Source organism: Dasypus novemcinctus, chromosome 16, assembly GCF_030445035.2.
Source record: "Dasypus novemcinctus isolate mDasNov1 chromosome 16, mDasNov1.1.hap2, whole genome shotgun sequence".
Lineage (NCBI taxonomy): Eukaryota > Metazoa > Chordata > Mammalia > Cingulata > Dasypodidae > Dasypus > Dasypus novemcinctus.
The window spans coordinates 25,659,496-25,673,040 of NC_080688.1; the positions used below are offsets into that span (position 1 = coordinate 25,659,496).

A 13,545-nucleotide genomic window follows, 5' to 3' on the forward strand; every position below is an offset into this window, starting at 1 on the left:
TCAACTGCTTTACAGCTTTTGGAAATTACTGTAGTTTGCTTTTGTACCATTTTTGGGGGGAGGGTGGAGGAGGGGGTGGCATTTTCTTTGCCAGCTGCCTTATGGGCTATTTTATAATAAAGATTAAAGATGCTTCACAAATTACCCACTAGCTTAAAATACCATGAACCCCAGATTAACCAGTATGGCAAAAAAAACTAAGGCACAAACTTTCAGGGGTGTAAAACAACTAGAATCCACAGTGCCGGTGGGAGAGTAAACTGGTACATGCACTCTGGAAAATGGGCAGGATCTCCTAAAGTATGACCTCTGCACAGGCCACTCCACTCCCTGCACATACACAACAGAACTGTATAAACGTACACCAAAGTCACGTCAATAGTGTTTCCAGGACACCAGTCATAATAGTAAAATACAAAACCATCCAAATGACCAAGAATAGAATAAGGAAGTTCTAGTATATTAATGCAATGAAATATCTAGCAGTATATATGAAAAAAATTACTGCCTCATGAGATAACATGGATGCATCAAACATGACACTGGGCACAAAAGGACTAGGCTTGCAATGACACACAGCTCAAAGTCAGGCAGAACTTTTGGGAGGGTCGGGAGGATGAGCGTCACAGGGGCATAAAAGGGAACTTCCAGCGTGCTGGTCATGTTCTATTTCCAGAGCCTTGGAGTGATTACACAAGCAGGTTCCCTTTGTGATAACCAATCAGGCTGTACATTTAGGCTTTGTGCACTGAGTGCTATGCACCAAAACCAAATTAACTTAAAAAACACCATCAAGCCTAACATAAAGGTATACTCAACATAAGATACTCACCTTATTTGCTTTTAACATACTAAATAACTATGCTAAAGCAATGCATCCCCCTACTGAACAGGATCTAGAAATGGAATGCATCCTGGAATTTGCTTAAGGCTTCATGGCTCCAACAAAGTGCCTACACAACCTACCCAAGAAAGTAAGATTTTACAAGGTAAAAATTTCAATATCTACTTTTTGTACATTTAAAATGACTACAAGGGAAGTGGACTTGGCCACATGGGAGGTCCGCTGTTCAAACCCTGGGCCTCCTTGACCCATGCGGAGCTAGCCTGTGTGCAGTGCTGATGCGCACAAGGAGTGCCCTGCCATGCAGGGGTGTCCCCGTGTAGGGGAGCCCCACATGCAAGGAGTGCGCCCCGTAAGGAGAGCTGCCCAGCGCGAAAGAAAGTGCAGCCTGCCCAGGAATGGCGCTGTGTACATGGAGAGCTGACACAGCAAGATGACACAACAAAAAGAAACACAGATTCCTGGTGCCACTGATAAGGATAGAAGTGGTCACAGAAAAAAAACACAGTGAATGGGCACAGAAAGCAGACAACTGGGGGGATGGGGGAAAGGGGAAAGAAATTTTTTTAAAAATCTTTTAAAAATTAATTAATTAAATGACTATGAAATTTCCACTAGAAAACATGTCCCATTTCAGTAAATTTGTTCTTTTAATTGAAAGATTAAGACCATAAAATACAACTCTGGCATATAAAAATTGAGACCTAAAAAAATAAAGAATAGAAAACATCAAACAAGAGACTGGGATTTGACATGTTTCCAGAAAATAGGAGGAACAGGTGATTAAAATGGGAAATTACCTAAAAACTAAGGCATAAAAGGAAAAACTGCACTTACTCCTTTTTTCCTTTTTCTTAAATTTTCCTTTTTTCTTCCCATGGTCCTTCTCATCATCGGACACTATGTCGGGAGGCTCGTGGAGGCTGTCATGGGGAGGTGAGGGCTCGCCGGTCCGGTACAATCCAGGAAACTTAGTCGGGCTGATCTCTTCAGAGCTGGGGGTCCGGGTCAGACCACTGCCGGGCTCTACCCTGCGGTGCTCACTGGGGCTGCTGGTGGGAGGCAGGAAGCACTCGGTCATTCTGACTCCCTGGTGAGGAGCTGAGGTCTTCTCTGTTACCTACCCATCACACCTGCGCAGAAAGGGAGAAGGGCGTCAGACCGTCCACCACCAGCCAACAACCAAATCCATCCACACAAACTCATCTGGCATTTACGAACCAAAAATGTTTTTCTTCCTACTCCACCCACCCCTTCAAAAATACTTTTTCATTCTATTATCTAAAGTTACATTCCATGCATCATACAATATAGTTCTCATGAGTTGAAAGTTGTGAGATCTTCAAGCATTAGAAAAATAGCCCAATAAAAATCGGGGCTAGAGCTCTGGAAGTCAAACACAGAGATCCTTTTACAAAGAAAAATGATTAGAGCAGATGTAGCTCAAGTGATTCAGTGCCTGCTTTCCACATATAAGGTCCCATGTTCAATATCCAGAACCTCCTAAAAATAAAACAAAAAATAAAACACCAACTCTCATTGGGTAGCAGTTGCAGCTCGTGGTTGGGTGCTTGCTTCCCATGTATGGAGGTAAGGAAAAAAACACCATTGCCAAGGGTTCCATTTAGAGTCCTCGCCAATGTAAACTATTATTTTTCTTTAAGTTGTGTTCACACAACGTCACGATAACATGAAAAATAATCTGAAGACTTTATAACTACTTGTGAATTGTTCAGTATCATAATTAAAATTTACAATACAGTTAAAGTGATATATTTAATGATCCACAAACTGGAGGTCGTTAACTGTAGTTTCATTCTGTATGCAATTAGATAGTTATGACTTCAAGTGTACTAAAAGTGATTACCTTTGGTACTGCAGTTGCAAGAAAGAAAGAAAGCAACCCGAGTTGCTCAGTCTTACAGTATGCACCAAACAGACTCACTACAAAGGACAAACGAAAGAAGAGTTCAAAACTTGATTGCATTTTTTCTTCTTCTGACTGAGGGCATACATTCAGAAGAAGTCGGAAGTGTTCAAAAAAGATCATAAAAGTCAACAATAAAAAGACAAACTACCCAATTAAAAAATGGGCAAAAGATCTGAAAAGACAATTGTCCAAAAAAGAAAGACAAATGGCAAAGAAGCGTTATGAAAAAATGTTCAACATCACTAGCAATTAGGGAAAAGCAAATCAAAACTAAAATGAGATATCATTCACACCTTTTAGACTGACCACTATTAAAGTCAGAAAACAGTAGACGTTGGAGAGGATGTGGAGAGATAAGAACGCTTATTCACTCTTGGTAGAATGTAGAATGGTACAGCAACTTAGAGGATTGTTTAACAGCTCCTAAGGAAGTTGAATATAGACTTGGCATGGGACCTGACAATACCATTATTACTTATATATCCAGAAGACTTGAGAGCAGTGACATGAACAGACTTCACACACTGATGTTCACAGCAGCATTATTTCAAAACTTCCAAAAGTTGAAAACAACCCAGGTGTCCATCAACTGATAAATGGATAAACTGTGGTATATACACACGAAGGAATATTATGCAGCTGTAAGAAGAAATGAAGTCGTGTTGCATATGACAACATGGATGAACCTGGAGGACATTATGTTGAGTAGAGCAGGCCAGACACAAAAGGACAGAAACCATAGGTTTGCTCTATTATGAACTAAATACATTGTGTAAACTCAGAGTTAATAATTAGAATGCCACACACATAATTTATAAAGGCATATAGGAAACAGTAAACCATCATTAGCTCTTGGAAGTAGTAAAAGGGGAGGGGAAGATTTTAAAATTTTTCATCTTACCCCTTCTACAAGTATGAATTTTACCAAGTCCATACATAACTTCTATCATTTAAAAAATAACAAGACATGTTCTTTTAAATCTCATAAAAATTAAGCAACATTAAAAATCCTGTTTTTGACAAATATTTAACAGTGTGGGGAAAAGCTATTTTATTTAGTCATACAAAAATTTTAAACACATGCATTAAAATGAGAAGAGAACATTAATAATGATTATCTCTGAAGTGTACCATTATGGGTGATGTAAATTTTCTTTTTAGTTTATTTTTATACATTGTCTACCCAACATGCATTATTGCTTATATTATCAGGAGAAACATTAAAAACAGAAAAAAGTTCCATTACAGTTTCTATAAGCATCACTATAATTCTGTTTCCCTTGATGGACCTTAACCATTGTTTCTCATAAAAGGGGCATTCTGTTTTTAATGGAAGGTATCTTAAGTTTGACAGTCACAGGATGGTGTGTTTGGAGGGTACTCCAGTTCAATCCATGTAACAGTTTTACAGTACAGATGAGGAAGCTGAGCTCCAAAGACCCAGGAAGCCAAAGCACAACTTGCAGGGAAGGAACATAACTTTACACTCAAGAAATAAAAGTTGTTTGTGAACATATTCCCACAGATACTAGTTTACTTTATGCTTCCCTGCCTTTGCCCGTGCTGTCTTCACTCCCTGGAATCTGGCCCTTCCATATTCTTGCATAGCTAATTCATACTCATCCTTTAATATTAAGCCTGCAGGGAAATGCATGTGGCTCAAGCAGTTGGGCTCCTGTCTACCATATAGAGGTCCAGGGTTTAATGCCCAGGGCCGCATGATGAAGGCAAGCTGGCCCACACGGAGCACCAGCCCATGCGGGAGTGCTGCCCCACACAGGAGTGTGGGCCCACACAGACAGTTGGTACAGCAAGATGATGCAACAAAGAGACACAGAGGAGAGACAATAAGAGACGTAGCAGACCAGAGAGCTGAGGAGGTGCAAGAGAATGATCGCCTCTCTCCCATTCCGGAAGGTCCCGGGATCGGTTCCCAGAGCCACCCAATGAGAATACAAGCAGACACAGAATAACACACAGCAAATGGATACGAAAGCGGTGGGGGATAAATAAATCTTTAAAAAAAAACAACAAAAATTAAGCCCACAAATGGGTACAAGGAATCTTTCTGGGGTTATAAATGTTCTAGATTTAAATTGTGGTGATGGTTGCACAACTCTGTAAATTTACTAAAAATCCCTGAATCAATCACAAAGGTGAATTTTACGGCATGTAAATTATACCTCAATAAAACTATCACACATAAAAAATCAAATACAAGCAACTTTCTCCAGGAATTCAACCTCATGACCCACCGCATTCAGTATAAATTCCTTTTCTGTGTGCCCAGAATATTCTGATCACTGCAATATTGTATTTTAATTTTATTTAATGATTCTATCCACATCTGCCTTGCCCAATAAACTGTGAACTCCAGCATTTAACACAGCATGTAGCACACAGTGAGTAGTACTCAAATGCTTATTTAATAAATTAATTAGTATCTTCTAGATTCCAAAAACATGTTGTACACTGTGGATGAGAAGGAATGATCCTTGCTCTTAGCCTTAAATTTAATTAAGGAAACAAAGAAAGGAAACCCAAATTTTATTTGAGCTCCTGTGGCTTCAGAACTTTCACACATTATTACACCCCTGTGAGAAAAGTAGTATTTTTCCATGTTTGTAAATAAGGGAAATGAAGGCTCAGAGAGCTTAAGTAACTTACACTAAATCACATAAGTAACAAGTAAAAGTGGGAACTGTTTGACTCAAAACACATTTTGTTCCCATTAAACTGCCCTTTATGTGTGCATACAAAAAAGAAGGCACATTTAGCCAGGAGAAACAGCAGACACAAGCAGAAATACCCAGGGCTTATGAGAATGGCCAGAAGTCTGGTCTAACCAGAGCAGTTCCTGCGAAGGAGGCAAGAGAACATTATCATTAAAGAGACAAGGTGGGGCCAGCCAACTAAATGGCAATCTGAGGCGTTCAGACTTGATGTGGACATCACCACCAATTCCAAACCAGGAAGTGATAAAACTGGGGCTAGGAAAAGAGTAAGGGCAGAAATAAAAAAAAACTGGCAGCAAAATCCCAGAAAGATTTTGATCCTTCCCGCTCCTGTGTTCCCATAGCAACCTGTAAGTTACAGCTGAGTTCACTGGGGTTTCCTACTTCAGTATGGTAGTTCTTCTGCGTTAGATTGATGAAGACAAGAAAAAAGTTTTGCTTATAAAGGACATAATTGGTTATCTTGTAAAAACTTCTCTAAAGAAATCATTGATTTGATTCACCTACAGTTGGGAATGATTAGAAGCAGTGGAAGCAGGTAGGGGCAGACCTGAAGGAATGAAGGTCTGAATGATGGCTTAAAAGGGAGACCAATGTGTTTGCATTAGCACACACTGTTTAGCCACTAGGGAACTACAGCCAAGCTGCAACTTCAACAAAATGGCAGAAAGACTTCAAATGGCCCGTGGTAAATTTAAGTATAAGTAGCCAAACATAAGAAGATAAAACAAGCAACAAAAATTAGAAATGCCTATTTCTGAGGCAAGAGGAGAAGAGCTTTGAATTTTTAAAGATTTGAGCAAGGACTAACACTTCAAATGTTTTTTCCTAATATTCATCAGATAAATAATTAAGAACTATGCTTATTTTGAATTTAATTCTATATATTGCTTCAAAAAGCCATTGGAGGGCACTTCTGCTTCCAGAAAGACGGAACAGACATACTTTTCCCTATTTCTCATGAAATGCACCGCTAAAAATCCTGGACAGCAGATGTAAAACAAACACAAGAAGACTAAGAAAGGTGCAGAGGAGGCAGCAAGCCGGTTAGGAACCCTGGGAACCAAGAAATGGCATGGTGTTGAGTGCTTTTTGCCTCTTACATCAGACTTGGGGCTGAGCCCTGCTCCAACCCAGATATCCTAATGGGCGGAGACAAAATTGGCCTCAACTAAAGCCTGCTCTCTGTAGCCAAAAAACCAGGAAAGGGGCTTAACTTAAGACAATAACCACCCACTTCAGGCAAACACTACAGAAAAACGTGTGGCCCCACCTCCACCTATGCCAACAATGGCCAAGTGACCAGCCTCGATGTCCACTCTCACAAGGGCTGTAAATGAGCTGGCCCAAAACTCCCCAGAGGTGGTGTCAGACAGGCAAGTAGGGAGCTGGGACTTTCATACCTGTCACCTGCTAACAAGTCTACCTGCTCCCTCCACCAGAGCTGTCAGTGAAGACCATACAGGGAAACTAGACTTCCACCCCCAACTGGAAGTAATGAGCAGCCGTCCCCTTTCCTGCTGAGGTGGTATCTGAGGAGGTCCAGTGGAGAGTCAAAATTTTCACCATCACCCCAGTGGTAACGAGGCTGCCCTCATGGCAGTGTCAGTGGAGACCACACGGGGAGCCAAAACTCCCACCCCCACTCAAAAGTAATAGGAACTGCATCCCCTTTGGGCATAACCAGAAGCTGAATGAGGGACTTGGACTTGCGGTCCTACCTGGTAGTAAGGCGGGAACACCTCCCCTTCCCCTGCCAGACTGGTGCCAGAGAAAGCCAGCTAAAACAGAAGGTTTAAATAAGACCCAGAGTCTCAGAATCTACAACAAAAACGTCCACATTCCCATAAAAAAATCACTTGTCATACCAAGAACCTAGAACATCTCAGGGCAAATGAAAAAAGAAAACCAACAGATGTCAAAATCGAGATGAGATGCTAAAATTATCTAACAAACCTTTATGCAATTATGGCCATGCTTGAAATAAATGAAAACTATGAAGTCTCAACCAAGAAATAAAAATCTCAGCAAAGCAGCAGAAGATATAAAGAAGAGCCAAATGGAATCCAATATCCAGTACAGATATCCCTCAGGAATGAAGAAGAAATCAAGACATTCTCAGATGAAGGAAAAGAGAATAGCAGACCTATCCTAAAAAAAAAATGGCTACAGGAAATTCTCTAAATAGAAATGATGAAAGAAGGACTTTCAGTACATTAGGAAGGAAGAAAGAACATAAGCAAAAATATAGGTAAATACAAGAGTCTTTTCCTTCTCCTGAGTTTTGTAAATTATGTTGATGACTGAAACAAAATGTTTAACACTGTCTGATGTGGTTCTAAATTATGTAGAAGAGATATTTATAATAATATAATTATGTTATGAATGGGGGAGGACAAAAAGATGAAAAAGAAGGTCAAGCTTCTATATTTCACTTGAACTGGTAAAATGCAACACCCGTATACACTGTGCTAAATTATGAATATATAATGAAATACACTAAAAACTATTTCAAACAAACTCAAAAGCACTATATAAATTAAAATGAAACTCTTAAAACACGTTCAAGAAACTCATGAGAAGCAGGAAAAAGAGAAATGAAAAGCAAACAAAACAATAAAGACAATGAAAATACAAAAGGTCAGTTTTACTTTCATTCTGGCTTTCTATCTGGGGGCTCTTTCCAAACTAACAGCCCCAGGAGGTAGAGCCCAGAACAGCTGTCTCACTGGGCAGAGAGATGAACTACATGGCTGCTGAAGCAGCTGGAAATGTGGGGCAGGGCAGTAGAGACAAGAAGACTATGCTCCAGAAATTGGCATGGATTCCTTCTGAGTATGGCCAAATGCTATGCTGCATGTGTACAAGTTGAGTCTGTGCTTTGATAACTTAAGCAGGGCAATTTGAAAGATTTAGAATAAATCAGAGAAGGAGGTGAAACAAAATCACTCAACAGTACAATCTAAGCAGTGAGAGAAACTGACCAGCAGAATAAACTCACCAACATAATCAGATGCCTAGACATCAGCATAAACTTACAAGATGTACTAAGAAACAGGAAGATATGGCCCAGCCAAAGAAACAAAAGTCCTGCCAAGACACAGGATTTAAAACAACTAATCAATGATGCTCACATAAATATCTCCTAAATCATTTCAAGGAATTGAAGGAATATATGACTAAAGAGATAAAGAATATTAAGACACTCGGTAAGCAAAAAGAAGAATCTGAAAGGTCACAAAAAAAGTAAAAGATCTTATGGAAATGAAAGACAATTGATGAGATTAAAAATACATTAGAAGAGGGAAGCAGCTGAGCTCCCGTTTACAATATAGAGGACTCAGGTTTGATCCCTGGGACCTCGTAATAAAAAAGAAAAAAAGTAGAAAAAAGGCATCCCAGACAGGCGCGGTAAGGCACAAGGCCCTCATGTGGCAAAACAATGCACCAAAAAGGCAATGACATACCAGATAGGAAAAAATACATTAGAGGTATACAACAACAGCTTTGTAATGGCAGAAGAACAAGTAAGTGAATTAAAAGACAGAGCATCTGAACCTTAAAAGACAGAAAAAAAGAACGGAAAAAATTAAACAGGCTTTTGGAGAATTAAGTGACAGTGCAAAACTCACAAACATATGCATTATAGGTGTCCTGGAAGAAGAGACTAAAAAAGGAGCGGAAAGAATATTTGAGGAAATAATGGCTGAAAATTTCCCAACCCTTATGAAAGACATAAATATTAATATATAAGACAGACAACATACTTCAAACAGAATAAATCCAAGCAGATACACTCTGAGATACCTACTATTCAGAAAGTCAAATGCCAGAGATAAAGAGAAAATTCTGAAAATAGCAAGAGAAAAGCAATTCCTCACATATAAGGGACACTCAACAAAACCAAGTACCAGGAAGCGGACTTGGCCCAGTGGATAGGGCGTCTATCTACCACATGGCAGGTCCATGGTTCGACAAGATGACGCAACAAAAATTAACACAGATTCCCGGTGCCACTGATAAGGATAGAAGCGGTCACAGAAGAGCACACAGTGAATGTACACAGATAGCAGAAACTGGGGGTGGGGAGGGGAGAGAAATAAATAATTCTAAAAAAAATTTTTTTAAACTAACAAACAAAAAACCAAGTACCAATTTCTCATCTGAAAGGCAGTAGTATGATGTATTTAAGACACTGAAAGAAAAAAACTACCAGAAATCTTTATCCAGCAAAACTGTGCGAAAAAATGAGGATGTATGTAAAGTTTTCACAGATAAATACAAACCGAGAGTTTTGGTCACTAAGAGACTAGTTTTACAAGAGATATTAAAGGGAGTGCTACAGCCTGAAAGGAAAAGTTAGGAGAGAGAGGCTTGGAGAAGAGTGTAGAAATTAAGATTATTAGGATAACTAAAAGGCTAAAAAGACAGACAATAGTAAGATATGACATAGGAAAGCCAAAGGAAAAAATGGTCACAGTAAGTAATACCTTTACAGCAATAACAATGAATGTTAATGGACTTACCATGCCAAACAAGACACAAACTGGCAGAATGGATAAAAAAAATAAGCCATCTATGCTGTCTACAAGAGACTCACCTTAGGCTCAAAGTGAAAGGTTGGAAAAGATATTTCATGCAAACGGTAACCAAAAGTGCTGGAGTAGCTACACTATATCAGACAAAATAGATTTTAAGTACAAAACTATTATAAAACATGGATATAATATACTAATAAAAGGGGCAATTCACAAAAAAGAAACGACAATAATAAATATTTATGCACCTAACTAGGGTGCCTGAAAACACATAAGAGGGGAGAAATACAGACATCTCTACAATAACAGTTGAAGACTTCAATATACCACTTGTGTCAATGGATAGAACATTTAGACAGAGGATCAAGAAGAAAACAGAGAGTTTGAATAACATGATAAATGAATTAGACCTAACAGACATACTTAGATCATTGCACCTTAAGACTGCAGGATATACATTCTTCTCAAATGCTCATATCTCTTTCTCCAGAAAAGACCATATGCTGGGTCACAAAACAGGTCTCAATAAATATCAAAAGACTGAAATTATAAAAGCACTTTCACTGATTGTGGAATGAATCTAGAAATCAATAACAGTCGGAAGGGAAAATTCACAAATTTATGGAGGTTAAACAACACACTCTTAAACAATCACTGCATCAAGGATGAAATTGTAAGAGAAATCAATAAATATCTCAAAAAGAATGAAAAGAAGAACATAACATATCAAAACCTATGGGACGCAGTGAACAATGCTGAGAAAGTAATCTATAACCCTCAATGCCTACATTAAAAGAAGAATGGGAAGCGGACTTGGCCCAATGGATAGGGCGTCTGCCTACCACATGGAAGGTCCGCGGTTCAAACCCCGGGTCTCCTTGACCCGTGTAGAGCTGGCCCATGCGCAGTGCTGATGTGCACAAGGAGTGCCATGCCACACAGGGGTGTCCCCTGCGTAGGGGAGCCCCATGAGCAAGGAGTGCACCCCGTAAGGAGAGCCACCCAGCATGAAAGGAAGTGCAGCCTGCCCAAGAACAGTGCCGCACACACATAGAGCTGACACAACAAGATGATGCAACAAAAAGAAATGCAGATTTCTGTGCTGCTGGTAAGGATAGAAGCGGTCACAGAAGAACACAGAGTGAATGGACACAGAGGGCAGACAACTGGGGGGGGGGAGGGGGAAGAGAAATAAATAAATAAATCTTTTTTTAAAAAAAGAAGAGAGAAGCAGATGTGACTCAAGCAGTTGGTTTTTGCCTGCCTACCACAAGGGAGGTCCTGGGTTTGGTTCCCAGTGCCTTCTAAGGAAGACAAGCAAGACAGAAAGCTGACATAGTGAATTGATGTGACAAGCAGAAACAATGCAGAGACACAATGAGGAGACACAACAAGCAGGAAGCAGAGGTGGTTCAAGTGATAAGCCTCCTCCCTCCCACATGGGAGGTCCCAGTGCCTCATAAAAAGAAGACGAGCAGATAGTGAGTACAAACAAAAGGGATGGGGAAATAAATAAATTTAAAAAAAAAAAAAGGCAAGAAGAAAGAACTAAAATTGAAGACCTAACTGCACACCTGGAGGAACTAGAAAAAGTACAGTAAACTAATCCCAAAGCAAACAGAAGGAAAGAAATAAAGATTAGAGCAAAAATAAATGAAATTGACATAGAGTGGGTACTGATCAGTGACTGAATGCCTGCTTCACATGTAGGAGGTCCCAGTTCAATCTTGGGTATCTCCTAAGATGGATGGAGATGGATGGATTGGTGGATAGATGAAATTGAGGACAAAAAAAGAGAATCAACTAAGTTGTTCTTTGAAAAAGTCCACAAAACTGACAAAAGGAGAGAACACACAAGGAAATAAAATAAAAAACAAGAAGTTTGACATTATAATTGACACAACAAGCACACAAACTACCCACATTGATGCAAGAACAAATAGAGGACCTCAACAAACCAATCACAAGTAAAGAGATTGAGTCATTAATCCCAACACCAGGGCCTCCTAAAAACACAAAACAAAACAAACAGACAATGAGGAAAAACAACGAGCAGACAACAAGCACAAACAACAAGCAAACAGAGCCATCTCAGGGTAGGGAAGGGAACCTCCCAACACAGTAGATGTTGCTCAAGCAGTTGAGAACCAACCTCCCTTGTGGGTCCCGGGTTCAGTTCCCAGTGCCTCCTAAAGAAAACAAACAAACAAACAACAAGCAAGCAGAGAAGGGAGCCAACACAGGGGAGCCAATGTGGCTCAGCTATTGAATGCTGGCCTCACACATTTGAGGTCCTGGGTTCAATCCCTGGTCCCAGTACCTTAAAGACAAAACAAAACAAAACAAAAAAACCTCCCAGCAAAGAAAAGCCCAGGACCAGATGGCTTCACAAGTGAATTCTACCTATCATTTCAAGCAGAATACCAATCCTGCTCAAACTCTGCAGAAAATTTGAAGAGTATGGAAAACTACCTAATTCATTCTATGAAGCCAACAGATAAAGATACTATAAGAAAGGAAAATTACAGGCCAATCTCTCTAACGAATATAGATGCAAAAATCCTCAACAAAGTACTTGCAAATTGAACCCAACAGCACATTAAAAGATTATACACCATGATCAAGTGGGTTTTATCCCAGGTATGCAAGGGTGGTTCAATGCAAGAAAATCAATTAATGTAATACATCACATTAACAAATTGAAGGAGAAAAATCATGATATCTAATGACAGAAAAGGCATTTGACAAAATCTAGCAACTTATCTTCAAAGATAGGAATAGAAGAAAACTTTCTCAACATGATACCATGCATATATGGAAAACCCTCAACAAACATGATACCCAATGGTGAAATAACAAAGGTCTTCCCTCTAAGATCAAGAACAAAACAAAGGAGGACCACTGTCACCACTGTTATTCAACATTGTACTATAGGTAGAGCAACTAGGAAAAAAAAAGAAATGAATCCAAATTAAAAAGGAAGAAGTAAAACTTTCACTATTTGCAGATGACATATACTATATTTAGAAAACCCTCAAATATCAACAATGAAACTACTAGAGATAAATGATCAGCACAATGGCAGAATACAAGATCAACATGCAAGAATCAGTAGTGCTTCTATACACTAGAAATGAACACTCTTGAGGAGGAAATCAGGAAAAAAATTCCATTCACAACAGCAACTAAAGAATCAAATATCTAGAAAAAATTTAACTGTAGATATAATGGATCTGTACTCAGAAAATTACAAAACATCACTAAAAAAAATGAAAGAAGTCCTGGAAGACTAAATATCATTAAGATGCCAATTTACCCAAATTGATTTACAGATTCAATGCAATCCCAACCTAAATTCTAACAAACTACTTTGCAGAAATGAAAGTCAATTACCAAATTTAGTTGAAAGGGAAAAAGACCCTGATAGCCAAAAAAATATCTTTAAAAAGATATAGAAAGTCAGGGGACTCACACTTCTCACATCAGAGCTTACTACAA

General features: G+C 39.2%; 1 protein-coding gene across 1 annotated transcript in view; it reads right to left on the minus strand.

The window, feature by feature from the left end:
* RALBP1 (ralA binding protein 1) overlaps positions 1–13,545 on the minus strand; it is an 80,845-nt gene that overhangs the window by 28,512 nt on the left and 38,788 nt on the right. Inside the window, exon 2 of the mRNA XM_004460491.5 lies at positions 1,682–1,977. Coding sequence (XP_004460548.2) covers positions 1,682–1,925 — 244 coding nt within the window. The 5' untranslated portion in view covers positions 1,926–1,977. The remainder of the gene's footprint in view (positions 1–1,681; positions 1,978–13,545) is intronic.